Below are 17,185 nucleotides of genomic sequence, written 5' to 3' on the forward strand. Positions count from 1 at the left end.
AAGCAGGGAAAAGAAGCCAAGCCCCTCTTACCTCGCGCCCTCCCGACACACCAATGGGAAAGCTCGAGTAAGGCTGTCACTGGCTAGCGGTTGCTAAGGGGCGGGTCACGACATTCGACGGTCGCGAAGGGCCCGGAGACCGAAAGCGGCCGCCTTAAAGACACAGCGGCACCTTTTGAGATGCTCGAACTTGTGACCATTGAGCGGCGGGACTGTCGCCCCTCGGCTGGAAACCACTCGCCCTCATATCGTGATAACCGTGTCCGAGGAGTCGGGGGTGGGGGGTGGGGGAAACGTGGCGCTCCGGGGACCTGGACTGGCAGCTCTCACTGACCCAACTCAGGATGAAGGATGATGGGAGCCGAACAACATTTGGAGAACCGAAAGCTTTCTGCCACTGGTTTAAGTCCGGTTTGCCGGAGACCGCAGAAAAGGGAGCTGATCTTGCCCATCAGAAAGTGCCCATACCCTGTGCTGGATGGAGGGCGGATGCACCAAAGCAGACGGCAGTTAATTCCCGGTGATCTCTAGGAAATACAGTATTGGGAGCTGCAAATGACAGTTGACATGACTAGGGACTACTGAAATCAGTTTTCAAAGTTAGTCCGCTGCATGAGGAAGGAAGGCGATCGATCAACAATGGCTTCTTTTAAGACTGACTGACTGACTGAATCAAGCAAGGAACAACGGCTACTTGGAACCCCAGGATATTTCAGTGTGAGCTTTTCTGGACTGCAATCTGTTTCCTCAGGTACATACATGGTGTACAAAACTTAGGTCATAGGGTGATATATGCAGTGTACCTGATTATGGGGTTCCCAGCTGTGGGCAAGACAAAGGCTGCTAATGTGCAGAATCTGAATTACATATTCATGGCTATAAAAGAAGTTAAAGGGTTGCAAGTATAATATCAAGGACTCCATGGAAACGTGCGTGTGTGTGTATTGGTGTTGAAGGGAAACATTCCATATTTCTCAGTCTCCTAATCCCTTCAGCCACACTGGGAATTCATTCATTCCATTCATTCATTCATTCATTCTATACCTTTGTATCTAGCAGCTTTGCCACATCACGAATATAACTACATAACACCCAACCCCCAGATATAAAAATATAAAAGAACTGCACAGCTTTAAAAATGTTAAAAATAGAAGGGATGGATAGAGATGGCCAACATAGTGGGGAGATCAGGCGCATGCCTTGAAAGAGGAACTACTGCTGTTTTTTCACTTTGTTCCTTCTCTTTCTGGCTAAAGTACCAAGTAAAATGGGGCCTGATCAGTCAGTTCTACTGCTTTGAACACCCTATGACCAAAGAGAGAGGAAAGAAGGTTCTACCAAACTCTTGTCAGGCAGATGCACTGAGAGGGCACCTGCCTAATTTTCACACTCAGTTATACACGTCAACTCAACTGCTCAGCAGAGGACCACTGACACTGAGAGGAATGGAAAGATTGTTTCTTGTGTGCAAGAAGACTAAAAGCCATATTACAGTGATGCTGTAATACAGAAGAATCCAGAAAACAAAGAGAATGGTTCTGTGAAAAGGGGTTTTGCTTTCACTTCTAACATTTAACATTGGAAATATTATGTACTAATAGTCTAATGAACTAACTAAGCTGTTTTGGTTAACCCCCTCAAAAGAGGAGTTACAGATGTAATAATTGCATGGAAAACATACGAGTAAGGAACAGGAAGCTCAAGGCAACAAATGCATTTCAAACTTTTATTTGCAGGATAAACAGCCTGACATTTGTGCATGGGGCACAATAAATTAAATAATTTATTAAATAAAAAAATAACTTACTTAGAAATACAGGAGAGTGGGGAAACACACAATAATAAAAAAATCAATGCTGGTTGGTTACCTATAACCAAGGTCAGGTCAGTCAAAACTATCGAAAGTTAATAAGAGGTTTAGTTGTAGGTTTGGATACACATGTCATGCCACTGGGCAAAGCAAAACAACTTGTGCTGAGGCCATCTTCCCCCATTCCAGGATGGTTGGTAAAAAGAGAAAACTTAATGCGTTCCAGGCAACTGGAAAACTAGTGATCCTCAGGCTATTCAACTGCTTAAAACACTCCTCTCTTCCTGGATCAGGGACTATTGTTTTGTGGATCAAACCTTGAGGGTTTATCCAGTTGATGGCTTCTTAAAACCACAGAAAACCGTACACGGTTGTACCTTAGTCTTGGCTAGAAGAACGTAAGTATCTCAGCAAGAAGTATGCTTTCTCTCTGGAACATGTACACACTGCACAAAACAAAGTCCTACTTCCGGGTGAACTGCAAAATAAGAGCATTATTTTGCATTCGATACATTTGTACTTGACTAGTACTAAATGAGACAGCCCAGATTCCTGATATTAATTAGCTATTAAAGGTGACATCTAAATTGGCCAGTAAACTTTGCTAAGTGATAAGATTTGTAAAACCAAGGACACATCTCAAGAAGGAAGAAAATTCAAGGAACAGGTCACTAGTCCTCACAATATTCTATCAGAAGAGTAGATACTTAATTTCCACCCCTACACGAGAAACCTTACAGCATGACTGCAGTGAAATGACAATCCTAAGCATATTTCATTAAAATACAGTGGTGCCTTGACTTACAAACGTCCCGACTTAGAAACATCGCCGTTCGCAAAATTTTGCTTTGACTTGCGAATGGAAAAAATGCAGAGGTGGCGGGGAAAGCATGAAATGTAAACTTTCAGTTAACCGTTGGCCAGCGAAGAGGCTGCTTGTCTGCTACCTCGCTTGTCCCAGTGGTTAAGTGAGTGGATACGGAGAGAGACTTTGGACTGCCTGTTACTGCCTGTTACTATACTGTACGGACTATATTTTTGGCTTTTTTAAATTGTTGATGTTTGGATTTTTTACTTTAAAAAAAGTCAAAAGAGAGACTGCCTGTTCCAGGTGAGTACACTGTATTTACTGTACAGGGTTTATTTTGCAGCTTGATGGGGGGGGATAGGACTAGGTGGGGGTATTTTTCTGTGCTCTGATGGGTCTTGCAGTGTAGATTTAAAATGTGAAAAGTAGACCATAATATTAAATTAAAATTAAGTATGAAAATTAGACTGTACAGTAATTTTCAATTTTAAAATTTATTTATTTTTGCATTCGTTGGCTTCTAGGGTTTGTGTACTGTGACCTCTCTTATGCAGTTTAGACTCAGTCCCCCCCATTGTCTTCTCTCTCTCTGTCTTCTCTCTCTTTGTGCTTAAAAGCACAAACCTTTGTCTGAGAGGTCTGTGTGCCCCAGTGATGACCTTCTTTCTTTCTTTCCTCTTTCCCCCATTGTTCCCTTCCTCCTTCCCTCCTTTTCTGCCCTTATTTATTTATTTATTTATTTATTTATTTATTTATTTATTTATTTATTTATTTATTTATTTGATTTATACCCCGCCTATCTGGACCACCGGACCACTCATCTTAGGTTAAAAAAAGAAAAATTCTAAGCCATCTTAGGTTAAAAAAAGAAAAATTCTCCCCCTAGTGGTAGAGGACAGATTAACCATGTTTGCATTAGTTCCTATGGGAACTTCCTTACAAACCGTGCCTCTACATAAGAACAAAAAACAGCCAGAACAGATTACAGTGGTGCCCTGCTTGACGACGATAATGCGTTCCAGCAAAATTGCTATTAAGTGAAATCGTCGTCAAGCGGGGAAAAAATCCCCATTGAAAACTGGTCAATGCGTTCAAATGGGGGAAATACCTCATTGTCCAGCGAAGATTGCCCATAGAGAATTGCCGATCAGCTGTTCAAAATTGCTGTAATGCGAAGCTTCTGTCCGGAAAGCAGCCATTTTGAGGAGGGAAGCCATTTTGCGGAGCCAGAAAAAACATCGTTTTGCGAACAAACAGTTCACAAAGCAGGCTCCTAATAATGTAAAGCGGATTTGCCCCATTGGAACCATTGTTTTGCGATCGCAATAGCAATCGCAGATATGTCATCATCAAGCGATTTCGACGTCATGCGGGGTAAGCGTCTAGTGGGGCACCATTGTAATCAGTTTTCAATGCATTCCTATGGGAAATGCTGATTTGACGTATGAATGTTTCGACTTAAGAACATCTTCTGGAGTGGATTAAGTTCATAAGTCGAGACACCACTGTATAAGCAACCTACTAAGGTCTGTTTAAAATGTGGTGGGCACAGGGCTGTGCAGGTAACAAACCTGTTAACATCACCCAGTTATAAAGCATGTTGCTAACGCAAAGGCAGAACAGCACAGCTTGCAACCCATCAAACACTATAAACTAGGATTTTGATAAGCCTACTCTTTCATCATCTGCTTGAGAATACAAAAATGAAGTGCCTAACAGATCACAATACCTGGCTGATGTGAGCTGTGCTTGGCTTCATTGCTCATTAGTTGGGCAGATCTTTATCTTAGGCAAAAGAAATGTCCCAATTAAAAAAAAAAGGACTGTGAATTCTACTTATTCTTTGGAACAAATTCATTCACTATAGGCCTAAACCCATCTCAATATATAACAACACTACACACTAATATCAGATTTTTCTTCAGGGAAACTTACAGAAAAGGACAACATTTTGCAGCATGAGAAATGCTCTACTGCTTAGCATCCTCTGGACAGCACTGGAGGCACTAGGCAGGAATCCCAATCACATGATGGCTGTGTTAAAGGCAACATTGTCTAATTCAAAAGTCCCAAAGCATTCAGAAGAAACAGAAATATCAAAATGGAAGTGGAATAAAGGAAAGTATACAATGGGAGGAAACTTTCTATTCACTCATCAAGATTGAGCAACTAAAAATAATGTTCAGATATTGGTATCACGATCAATCTACTCTCCACTGAATGAATATATATATATATATATTTATGGCAGATGAACAAGTAGGGTTTTAAGAGAACTGGCTGAAATCCTATTATTTGTTACATATGGGAAGGCAAATGACATAACATGCAGTTGCTTCTAGCTGGCAATTAATGAATGGCTGCTGGGATTCCCTGGAGTGTGGGTATCTGTTCTGACTTGGTGCATGTTTGAGAATCCCAGCAGGGCCTTGTTAACTGTTAGCGTTTGCCTTCTGCATACATAACAAAGCAACAGGGTTTCAGCCATTTTTTTTTTCAGGCTATGAACTACAAGGTCAAACAGAGGCATTCCTGTTCTCTGCAGTAACGTGTATAGTTAAATCCTGCAATTTACCTCTATTCAAGATGGGGGACTTTGCAGGCAGATACATTTTTCTGGTGTCGGAAAAACAAGCAACTAATTCCACATTTCTTAACAGAGTTGGACATGTTTGCCTACAGCCATAAGCCTCATATGGTACAATACAGTGCTACAGAATTTTTTCCTGTATCTCACTGAACTGCCATGTTCTTATCTTCTTTCCTATCTCTAATCCCTCTTTGTTATGGACACGGATTAGCATTCTCAAGATACAATGGAAGGGGTGATCTATGGCTTCTGCTTTAGGTTTAAGTAAAAAGCCCTTCTAGTACTGTAGTTCCATCTTGAAACAGATATTGTACAGTTGGGGAAGAGCCAGAAAACGATAAGCAAAATGATTAGAGGGGTGAGGCACCTGTCCCATGGAGAAAGACTAGATGGACTGGAGTTTTTAGTTTAAAAAAAGAAAGCAACTAAGATCAACATGGCTGAGGTATATCAAACTATGCATGGTATGGAGACTATTAAGGAAAGACCACAGACAGCATTTCTAGCCACAATGTATAACTGATTCACGGAAATCACAACCACGTGGTGTATTCGAATACTGCAATTACTGTAGTTCAGTGGATTAGACAAATTCAGGAAGGATTTGTCTGCCGATTTTCCTAGTGACTATATGGCATGTCTATGTTCAGTAGCAGCATGTGGCCAAATGCCTGGAATAGCAGAAGACTATTGACCTCATGGGCTTCTTAGTGGCATCTAGTTGGCCCGTTGTGGATGGCCCTTTGGTTTGATCCAGCAGGACTATTCCTAGGTTCAGGACTGAGACTCAGCTGCTTCCAATTTGCATATATTGTATTTATCTGTCAGAATGAAGCATAACTGAATATGCTGTTGGCCAAATTAAAAAAAAGGTAATGGAATAAAATATTTCTTGGGCAAAAACTCTCAGATTTACATCAAGAAAACCTCAGTACTCAAATCAAGCTTCTGAAGTGACAATCTCAAAAAATACAGTACACCAGCCGCTAATGCACAATTGAGTACCTCCCTTTTTCCCTGATAATCAATACTATAAACATTTCACAATCATGTTCTTATACAGAACCATGTCTAACCCTGAGAAAAATTGTCCAGGATGAGTATTTAAAATCACCTGGAATTACCTTTCTAATCCCTGCGTCTTCGTAACACATAGTTGCTCAAGGTCCATTTGTATTCATATGTACTTACGCCTGCAACCCTACACACATTTTGCTGGAGATAAGCTTCATGGAATGCAATGGGCCTGACTTCTGAATAGAAGTGCACATAAAAGCACGGGAAGATAGTCACTCATGCTTGCAATAGCTAAAAATAACAGCTATACTCTGTAGTGAATGGCCTATTATGAGCAGCACAAATTTTCCAAGACCAGTTTTGCTAATGTGGGATCCTCCTGCCACCCAGATCTATAAATGATTGGATCTTGAGTCATATGACCCAAGTTCACTTTCTAAGTGGATGCCTTGTGACTGCAGGAGAGAAAGTCAGGCACCAGGAATGCAGCTCCAAATCCAGCTGAAGCAGAAGATGAAGAACTGCTTTTCTTCATCTTCTGGAAAATATAGCCCAAAGATCCTGCAGGCTGCTTGCACATGCTAAGGAGCCAAGGGAAGCCTAACTCAGAAATCCAGAATCTCCTGCAGCAAATCCAGCCAGCAATTCAATGAAGATACATATATGTATTCCGAGAAGCTAAGCACTGACACTTCTCCAGCCTATTCTGTTACCTCTTCTCCCTCAAACTGCATTCTTGACCATGTATGCCCATCAAGTCTGTGCTTCTTCCAGTCTAATCAGAAACATAAGGCTGGAGCACAGCTACCACTCTCTGTGGAGGTATGTGGGGATGGGGAAAGGCTAGAAGATTACAAGGCTGAGGCTGGTGAGAAAGGTTTCTTCAACATCAATGAAGACATTTCCCTCCAAGCACTACAGTTCCACATGTACATTACTGTAGGATTTGTCCACAGTCCATTCATTCTGGTCTTCTTCCTCATTGTTTGTGTATCGAGCCATCTCCTCTTGGAACTGGAGCTGCCTTCGCTTGTTGGGATCAACATTGATCCAATTGTTGGCTATCCATTTAGTTCCTTCAGTGACCAAGCAGCCTCCATGCAAGGAATATTCATCTAGGTCACCAACCCACCCTGCAAGTAGAAGAAGAACACATGAACACACAAACCACAAGTAAGAGAAATTAAATCTCATGTGATCACAACTCTTTGTTCCAGGCTTTCTCATAACCCTCTACTGTAACATAGGTCAGGAATCCTGGTAGTAGGCTGTTGCCCTGAGAAAATATATTACCTTCTCCATCTGACAGGTAATTGTACCAGAAGACAGCAGTGCCTTGCAAGGGTTTTACACGTAGATTTCCTTTATCACAGTGTTTACGAGTGTCACGTAGGTCAACATCATTCTGAATGAGAGACTAAGTTGAAAAAGAGGAAAACATTCATTGTACTGCAGCAAAAACAGGAAAATCTAAACAACAAAGGGTTGTTGTGGGTTTTTCGGGCTCTTTCGCTGTGTTCTGAAGGTTGTTCTTCCTAATGTTTGGCCAGTCTCTGTGGCCGGCATCTTCAGAGGACTGGAGTAGGAACTCTGTGCTCTGGTCACAGAAGAACACAGCACAGAGTGCTACTCCTGTCCTCTGAAGATGCCAGTCACGTGACAGAGATTGGCAAAACGTTAGGAAGAACAACCTTCAGAACATGGCCAAAGAGCCCGAAAAACCCACAACAACAATTAGATCCCGGGCATGAAACCCTTCATGAATACAACAAAGGGTCACATTTATTTCCATATTTGCATCACCTTTTACATACGTAGATCTCTTCCACACTGTTAAAAGAACTTTGATTTTAATTGGAAGAAAAGTAGGATAAAAATATGGTAAAGAAAAGAATACATTTAGTTGAGGACTTGTTAATTAGATGCTACATGTCATATTGTAGCAGTGATCACAAAAGGAAAAGGCTAATGATGAAGGTGATCACAGAACAAAGAAAGTGAGTGATAACAGGCAATTAGGAAAGCAATTAGTTTTAGAGAGAGAACCAAGAATGGCATAACTGCTGTTCGCCATTTTCCTGTAAGTCTACATCATAGTTCCTTGCATGAATGATACAGCAGGGCAGTATAGTATTCAACTTGTGATTCTAGAGATTTTTCTTAAAGCATGATAACCTTTTATATGTTCGGAAGATGATATGAATAGGGGACTGCAAGGATTTATTTTGCACATTATATATGAATTAGAGATAATTTCCAGTACATTCATGCAACCACGGCGCACATGAGAAGCAGTTATTTTTTCCAGAAAAAAAGGATTGTTATTTGAACAATCTCCTTCTGAGACAGGTGCTGTTTTAAGGAAAGCTCTCTGAATCCCCTTCATAACAAATTAGTGTTGCATAGACTGATTATCTTTAAAAAAGTATGGTTCCTTCCATCAGATTCAATATGACCTATTACTTTTAATATCTGCAATGTTTAACCAATTAATCAATCAAAATCTCTGTTGTGCAATTAAAAGATGCTGCTCCTTTAGTGTGGATGGAGGAGGAGGAAGAGGAGGAAGAAGAGGAGGAGGAAGAAGAGAAGGAAGAAGGATGAAGAAGGCGGCTCCTGTTGAGGAAATGTGGAGCAGAAGGACAATCACGGAACAGGGTTCTACCCAGGTTCCTTCTTCCAGTGAGCTGTCTTTTGAGCAACCAGCCATGTACGGATTGTAAAATCAGGCCCATGTCCTGTGAAAGAAAGTTGTGGGAGAGGGCACTGACACAATTGCTCTTTTTCTTAACAGCATTTTGGACTGTTTGATATAAATATCCAAATTGTACAAAGTACATAGGAGCAATGCCTCTAAGAAGATGCTTACAATATGTGTATGGTTTGTCTAAAATAACTGTTCTCAACCTTGGGTAATTCAAGTGTTCTTGGAGTCCCAGAAACTCCAGGCAGCACAGACAGTGGTGAAGGCTTCTGAGAATTGCAGTCCAAGAACTGTAATTCTTGGACTGCGATTCTTGCCCTTAAGGAGACACTCACTGGGCCCATTAGGAAGACACCGAGCTTGGTGGCAGACACAACATTGGCAATTACAGGCCTGTTACCAATGTTTCTTTCCTTAGCAAGGTAGTAGAGAGGGTGGTGGCCAATCAGCTTCAGGCCCTTTTAGATTAAACCAGTGCCCTGGATCCATTTCAGTCGGCCTTCAGGCCACGCCATGGAATGGAAATGGCATTGGTCACTCCGCTAGATGACCTATTGAGGGAGGCCAACAGGGGCAAAATGTCCTCGTTGGTTTTCCTCGACATCTCAGCTGCCTTTGATACCGTTGATCACGGTATCCTCCTGGGGAGGCTCTCTGAGTTCTGAGAGAGTTCAGCTTGGAGAGAATGTATCGGCCCCATGGTTCCTCATTTGTAGGGTCCCTGCAATGCACTCTACATGGGGCTTCCCTTGAGATTGATGTGGAAACTTCAAATGGTCCAGGACACGGTGGCCAGGTTACTGGGGTGAAAAAATATCAGCATATTTCCCCCACTCTGGCCACCTTACACTGGTTACCAGTTAGATTCCGCATCAATTTCAAGGTTCTAATGATTACATAGAAAGCCCTAAACGGTTTAGGACCTCGGTAGACAGAGCTCCTTCTTCCACCTTGTTCTACCCATGTCACTCGTTCTAGCTAGACTGGGCGGCTGAGGGGCTTAACTTTGAGAGAGGCCCAGAAGGAAAAAACTAGAAACTGGGCCTTCTCGGCAGTGGCCCTTTGCCTTTGGAACATCCTCCCCTCTGAGATTCGCCTGGCTCCCTCACTGGGAGTTTTTAAGAGTAAACTGAAGACCTGGCTCTTGGCAGGCCTTCAAGAAAGAAAGAAAGAAAGAACACCTGGGTTACACAAACTTGGGAACCAATGGTCTAAAAAAAATGCAATATGCTTCCTGTTTACAAACTGCTGTTTCTAATGCATGCCAGCGTAACGGATTGTTTCAACAGTGCAATCCTATGCAAGTTTCTTGGTCCCACTATGTTCACACAAGCTTACTCTTCAGAAAACATTCTTACAATTGCAACTCAATTGCAAAGCTCTTACGTTTTAAGATTTTACATGTTTCTTTTGCAAAACCTTTGACATTTTAGTCCAGTGATACATTTAGTTCTCAGACCTTTAATATAAAATAATGGCAAAGAAATCTTATTCTAATTTTACAGAAACAGAATGAAAGCAATTCTTGAACAGACTCTTACCAATTCTTCATAGGTTCTGTTGTCGGCTATAGGAAAAGTGGTTTCTCCGCCTCCTGTCACATTATTTAGGTAGAAGAGTACTGTGACATAACTATAAAAGAAAGGGTAGTTGTTATAAGTTAGGCTTTGGAGCACTCCCATTACTTTGCATATTTGTGAATACAGGAGCTGCAGCTTCTCTCTGTGCTCCCTGATTCATTTCATAGCTAATCACACCTGCAAGCTCAGCAGGAGCACCTCAGCAGTACAGTGGTGCCTCGCTTAACGATGTTAATTGGTTCCATAAAAAAAATCGTTATGTGAAAACATCGTTAAGTGAAACACCATTTCCCATAGGAATGCATTGAAAACCGGTTAATCCGTTCCAATTGGAACAGATTAAGGCTTGCAATCATTAGCCCACCTCCTGAAACCTATGCAAACTTAATTTGGTGTTTGGTGATTTTTTTTCTCTCTCATTGGAAATGCTTTTCAATGAGAGAGAAAAAAAATCACCAAAAATTAATAAAGACTCAGAACAACACCAAATTAAGTTTGCATAGGGTTCAGGAGGTGGGCTAACGATTGCAAGCATTTAAAACATGTTGCAACCATTGTAAGACACTTAAAAATGAGCGAAAACGGAAGAGCTTCAAAAGCACTGAAGCTGGCTTCAGTGCTTTTGAAGTCCTTTCTGATGTCCGTTTTCGCTAATTTTTAAGTGTCTTACAATGGTTGGAACATGTTTTAAATGCTTGCAATCGTTAGCCCACCTCCTGAACCCTAAGCAACCTTAATTTGGTGTTGTTCTGAGTCATTGTTAATTTTTGGTGATTTTTTGTTTTCTCCATTGAAAGCCTTTGAACGGACCATTCAAAGACTTTCAATGGAGAATTAGAAAAATCACCAAAAATTAACAACGACTCAGAACAACACCAAATTAAGTTTGCATGGGGTTCAGGAGGTGGGCTAATGATTGCAAGCATTTAAAACAGGTTTCTAACAGTTTAAGACACTTTTACAGGAGCGAAAAAGGGACATCATTATGTGAAATTCCCCCATGGAGAACATCGTTAAACGATGGGGGAAATTCTTCAAAGAAACCCATCGCTGTGTGAATTCATCGTTGTATGAAGCAATTGTTGTGCGAGGCACCACGGTATTTTCTTGAGAGAAGTTTAGAATGTATCCCCCAATAGAGTCTGCTCTAGGGTCTGTCAGACTACAACTGTCACCAGCCAATGATCAGAGATGATGGTTATAGACTTCACAGTAATAGTCTGAAACAGCAGGAGAGCAGAAGATTGGGAAAAAAGGCTGTGAAATAATTAAAACCATTTGCTCCAGTTTCATGACTATCTCCACCAAGAAAAGGTACAGCAGAAAAAGGGAAGCAACTGCTTTTTCCCATCTGCTCAGTGCTCCTTTTCTTTTTTTTCTTTTGAGAGAGGGCTGCCAACATAAGAAACCTCTGTCTTAACTCTCTCATCAATGAAAAAAAAAAAGCCAAAGTACAGGCCAGAAGGCATATAAATGTTCTCTAAAGCAGAGGTCCCCAACCCCCGGTCTGTGGCCTGAGCCAGACTGGGCCACAGAGACAGACCTCCTGCCCCCCCCTGCACGGACTCACCCTGCACAGCTGATTTGAGCATGTGCACTCCAGTGCACCCATGCAAGCACCATGCTGCCATTTGCGCATGCGCATGAACGAGCGAGCGTGCCCCCGCACAAGCAGCACGCTGCCATTTACACATGCACACAAGTGCACATGCATTCGTGTGAGAGAGCGCTAGTTCGTGCACAAGCACGGGATGTGTCCCGCCTTCCCCAGCCGGTCTGTGGGGTGAAAAAGGTTGGGGACCCCTGCTCTAAAGTACCACACTACTATAATGTATACCACAAAACCATAAACAGAAGACCCAGACTCTTCTTTTCACATTTTAAACTCACCGGCATGAGGTTTCAAACGCAGTTGTTTCATTGGCAATCAGCTTGGTGTGGCTGCAGGCAGTCTCAGGGAACACTGGTCCACTGTCCATGTGGGCATGGTAGTGCCCTCCCTGGTCATAACGCACCACCTGCAAGGGTTCACTGTGCTCCACAATCTCTGGGGGCAAACGGGTTAAATGAATCACCCTGAAGAAGGAGAAGCAGAGGCATGCCAATAGAGCTACTCGGCTGTACACACTTCTGCAAATATTCCCAGCATGTGACCCCTAAGACGACACAAGAGTTATACCAGACAAGACCAAGACAGTTACCCACTGGCCTTCAAAGCAGTTGTCTGTGTTAATGATATAAAATAACATTCACATTCGCTTCCTCTTTTAAGACAGCTGATTTTTCAGAAATAATTTATACAAAACTTCTCAGTATTTGTTTAGAAAGCAGTAATGCAGATGAATCCAAAGAATTGGAGATTGTTCTCTTTCCTTATTTTTTTGAATGGCTGCAAAGGAAGAAAGCCTCTATACTGATCTTTATAAAAATACAAAGACACCTTGCCTAAGACACATCAGAAGCACAGAAGATAACCTCATTAAGGAGAGCTGAAACACTGTTGTCTAGTTAGTTAATTAATTAAGAAAAAAAAAGAAAGAAAGAAATCCTAAGCACACTGATTAGACTAAGCAGCCTTGCTGAAAGCCACATTCAGTTTCACAGAAACGTCATATTCTAGTGCTGAGCAGGGCTAGAGGTAAAAGATGAGACAAAGTCCTAGTGCAGAGATATCCCCTCACCCATGTACTGTATAACGGTGTTGTGGGGAAGGACATGTGACCCTCTGAGGAACCCCAGAAGACCACATGGGGACCTTAGTAGTGCTATATTTGATCCCAGGGCCTGAAGTTCTCTACTTCTGGAGTAAGGATTAAGACTGACTTAATTCAGTGAGATTTACATTTGAATAAATATACTCAGGACTATGCTCTTTTATGAAAAAGGTTCTCCTGGTGCCAATGTCAGCTTCTCTCCTAGCACAGATGCCAGCTTCAAGAAAGCAAGGGAATGGGGAGGGGAGGAGAAGAGGATTTTTATTAGGACTGTAGAGGAGGGGGAAATGGTTTAAACACTCTCCATGCACATGGGTTGCATCTCTGTATCCATTAAAGTTTAACGGACAAGGAATTCACTCTTAATTAATCCCCTTTTTGTTTTAGAAAAACAAATAAATAGCATTATTATAATAATCTCAAACTTATCAGTAATCATGCCCTTTCATTACTTTCAAAACAGTAACACAGAAATGTATACATTTTGATTTTAATTAAATCACATATGATTAATATATAATTAATATAACCTTTCCCCAAGAGTATACCTACCTTTGCTGTATAGAGCGCATGACTTGGTGCGCCCCCTCGCCTTGATACAACCATGTATGCTGGCTGTTCCGCACAAGGTCACTCATCTTCACTTTTTGGCTTCCCATATACTTGTGGAAGTCCCGGATGTTCAGCCGCTTGAACTCTTCCAAACTCAGTACTCCTAGCAAAAGGAAGAGAAAAGCCAAATGATAATTCCATGTCATGCAACAGATCTGTGTTTGTAAACACACTAGAGTGATTTCTGCCACATCAGAATTGCACTAGCTAATTATTAAGTAGTCAATGATTTGCTTTTCCTGGGGACATGAACACCAGTTTGTGTATCTGCCACTTGTGTTTCTCTGTAAAATATTAGCTGCTGTACCATATATGTATGTATGGAAGGGGCTATAATGAGGGGAAATTAACTATTCTTGACTATAACAAAAACAGGCACCTTCTGTGAGGGTTCTAAGTGTGGCTCTCATCATAGGCATCCTTCAGTCTCGAGAGACTATGGTAACATGCTCTGAATCGAGGAGTGTCCTCTCCAGAGCATGAAGCCCGGGTAAGGTAATATGGAGGATAGGCTGTTACCCAAGCAGCAAATCCCCCCTCTCCACATTGCTGAAATAGTCCAATGGAAAGGCAAGAGCCAATACAACTGGTTCCAGCAATGTCGCAGGAGTTGGCAGAACAACACATGCTGCCTTCGGGACTCCAGCTCCGGATTTTGCCTCGAAAGTGTGGCTCTACATTTACTCCAAATGAATCACCAGATTTCTTAGGTTTTGCAATAGGGGTAACATTTATTGGATTATTTAATAACAGTCCGGCATCAACGAATGTGTTCCGAGCTTTCTCCCCATCAGACAACCGGTCAACCGGGGGTTTCCAACTTCAAACTTAAAAGGGTTTCCACTCTGAACATTCCAGGGACCGGGCCACTTGGGCAGGGTGTCCGGGTTTAATAATAATCCTTCCTCTCCTTCCAATAGAGGGGTGGTGTCCTCCTCTCTAAAGTCCACCCAGGGTGGGTTCCCCTGTCTTCCATGGGGTCTCTCAATTCCCCTCTAATGCATCTCCCACATCCTCCATTTCAACCTCTCTTTCTGCTCCCTCTCAACCTTCTCCTTCTCTTCCCTTAACTTCTTTCACCACTCCTTAGTCTCTTTCTCACCCAATATGATGGTTTGGGAGTGAGTTCTCTCCTCCTCCATGCATCCGCTTCTTCCTTTCTTAGCTTTTCCACTTGCCCCGTCCAAGGGTCTTCTATCCAAATCCATTCCTGATTACCCGGTAACTCCCTTTCTCCTCCTTTTATATCACCCAAACCCGCCTCCACTACTTCCCATCCTTTTTCTCCTGCGCCCGCCAAGAGAGTCCCGATCTCTTTAACCGTTAGTTCGTTTAAACTCTTCTCTATGTTCCCCGGGTCTGGTCTGGGTGGTCTTGTCTTCCTGGGTGGGGGAACTGGTGGGGTCTGACTTTCTTTCTCAGCGGTTGGCGAGAGGGACAGCACTCCCATGAGAGGGGTCTCTCTCTCTCACGTCTGGTCTCACACCTTCAAAAAAGTAAGAAATTAGAAGACGGGGCCTATAAAGCCATCGAATCCAATCCCCTGCTCATTACAGGAATACAAGTCAAAGGATATCTGCCAGGTGGTTGTCTAAATTTCTCTTGAATGCCTCCAGTATTGAGAGCACTCATCACCTCTAGAGGTAACTAGTTCCACTGTCTTACTGCTCTAACAGTTAGGAGGTTTTTCCTGACATTCAACGGAAATCTGGCTTCCTGTAACTTGAACCCATTATTACATGTCCTGCACTTTGGGATGATCAAGAACAGATCCTGCCCCTCCTCTGTATGCCCACATTTCAAATATTTGAAAAGTGACTTCATATCTCCCCCCCCCCCCCAGTCTTCTTTTTTCAAGGCTAAACATGCCCAGTGCTTTCAGTCTATCCTCACAGGGCTTGATTTCCAGCTCGGTGATCATCCTTATTGCCCTCCTCCTGCAGTCTCTCATCTCCGTGCAGATAAAAGGCTGGCTTGGCTCCCTTATGGAGTTGTCCATTGCCTTTAGTGGGGAACACAGTCCCTTTTGTTAGCTTGTAGCAGAAATAGATGAAGCAAAATGCAGTTCTAATGTTAGCAAAATACAAGATTAAATTTAGGTGTTTTGATAGGTTAAATGTTCAATAAAAGTCAAATTGGTAGCCCTGTCTAGTGGTTGGATGAAATGGAAAACTCACTGGGGACAGTCTTTTCAAATGAGATAAAATGAGAAACTGTGGTTCATTAATCAGGGAAGTCTACTATCATGGTGAATGACAGTCACCAAACACACTTTATGAGGTTGTTGTGGAGATGTAGAGATTACTCTGGAAAGCCCATCTGGGGGGGGGGGGGCAAATGCTCTCCCAACCTTAGCTGAAAGGACTGGCTGGCCATTTAGGTCACAGCAACACTGCTCATGTGATAATTTGCATGTTTCTCATTTAAGCCTTATTGCTCAATGGAGCTAAAGGCTGGTTTTATAAACAAACATAAACCCAAATGCTATTCTAGATATCAGAGCAGGAAAACACCACACACACACAGGAATAGCAGAACAATAGCTCTAGTCACAGTTAATTGTGAAAAGAAAAGAAAAGGAATAAACTCTAAAGAGAGGTCAACTTAGGACAATCATGACTGTGGTTTACTTCCAGTGCATGCACACAATTTCTCTTTTGCTTTTCTTTGATTACCGTCAGCCTCCCATGATCTATTACTACATCCAGGTTATGACCTCTGGCTTTCTTGGGGCCACACTACTGACAATGAAAGCAGCACTTGGGAAGTAAGGCCACCCTGGCTGCCAAACGAAGCCCTGAGACCTTAATTGAAGCTCTTTGGTTCAGTGATGTTTACAGTCTTTGAAAACTCACAAAGAGTGTATCCTTCCTGCCCTCTGCCAAAAGACGTCACAAGCAAAGACAAAGGTCCCTGGGGCGTAGGCCTACCAACCGGAATTGGAGCCCTGTTCTCCATTCACAAAAAAGACTCTTGCCAGCCCCAAAGCAAGCTCTCCAAGGCTGCGCAGATCATCAGGCAAGCTGGCAAGGCAGGTGCACAGTTTGCCAGTTTATTTAATTTGATTAGGAAATGGAGAAGCGTTCAACTGAAGGCATTCTAATTACAGGAGAGGTCACAGTGTACATCTGGGTCAGCAGGCAATCTCAGGGAACTAGGAGGATGCTAGAAGCTTCCTGAAACCCATACAGACTCTATCATAAAGTAGAAGGGATAGTTAGGAAATGGTCTCTGCACCTAACTGCCCATCAGAGACCAGAAGGAACATCAGAATGAGGAGCAGACTGGAAATGGATTAATCTCTCTCTCTCTCTCTCTTTCTCACTCTCTAGACTCCTAGGAAAAAACCT

At 42.4% G+C, this 17,185-nt stretch overlaps 2 protein-coding genes and 2 long non-coding RNA genes across 5 annotated transcripts in view; 2 read left to right on the forward strand and 2 right to left on the reverse strand.

Moving 5' to 3' along the window:
• Nucleotides 1-120, reverse strand: part of WDR6 (WD repeat domain 6) — a 15,865-nt gene extending 15,745 nt beyond the window's left edge. For both annotated transcript variants that reach the window (XM_072989304.2, XM_078388803.1), the window contains exon 1: nt 32-120. The gene's annotated coding sequence lies outside the window, so the exon portion shown is untranslated. The remainder of the gene's footprint in view (nt 1-31) is intronic.
• LOC144587622 (uncharacterized) lies at nt 115-4,418 on the forward strand. Its single transcript, XR_013542786.1, has 2 exons — nt 115-3,444; nt 3,477-4,418. It is a non-coding gene; the product is annotated as an uncharacterized LOC144587622 (long non-coding RNA).
• P4HTM (prolyl 4-hydroxylase, transmembrane) overlaps nt 1,713-17,185 on the reverse strand; it is a 41,946-nt gene continuing 26,473 nt past the window's right edge. Inside the window, exons 5-9 of the mRNA XM_020795464.3 lie at nt 13,776-13,938; nt 12,400-12,585; nt 10,471-10,561; nt 7,519-7,642; nt 1,713-7,358 (exon numbers count right to left, since the gene is read on the reverse strand). Coding sequence (XP_020651123.1) covers nt 7,141-7,358; nt 7,519-7,642; nt 10,471-10,561; nt 12,400-12,585; nt 13,776-13,938 — 782 coding nt within the window. The 3' untranslated portion in view covers nt 1,713-7,140. The remainder of the gene's footprint in view (nt 7,359-7,518; nt 7,643-10,470; nt 10,562-12,399; nt 12,586-13,775; nt 13,939-17,185) is intronic.
• On the forward strand, nt 7,279-8,962 carry LOC144587623 (uncharacterized). The gene is made up of 2 exons (XR_013542787.1): nt 7,279-7,398; nt 8,750-8,962. It is a non-coding gene; the product is annotated as an uncharacterized LOC144587623 (long non-coding RNA).

This window comes from Pogona vitticeps, chromosome 2 (assembly GCF_051106095.1).
Source record: "Pogona vitticeps strain Pit_001003342236 chromosome 2, PviZW2.1, whole genome shotgun sequence".
NCBI classification, from domain to species: domain Eukaryota; kingdom Metazoa; phylum Chordata; class Lepidosauria; order Squamata; family Agamidae; genus Pogona; species Pogona vitticeps.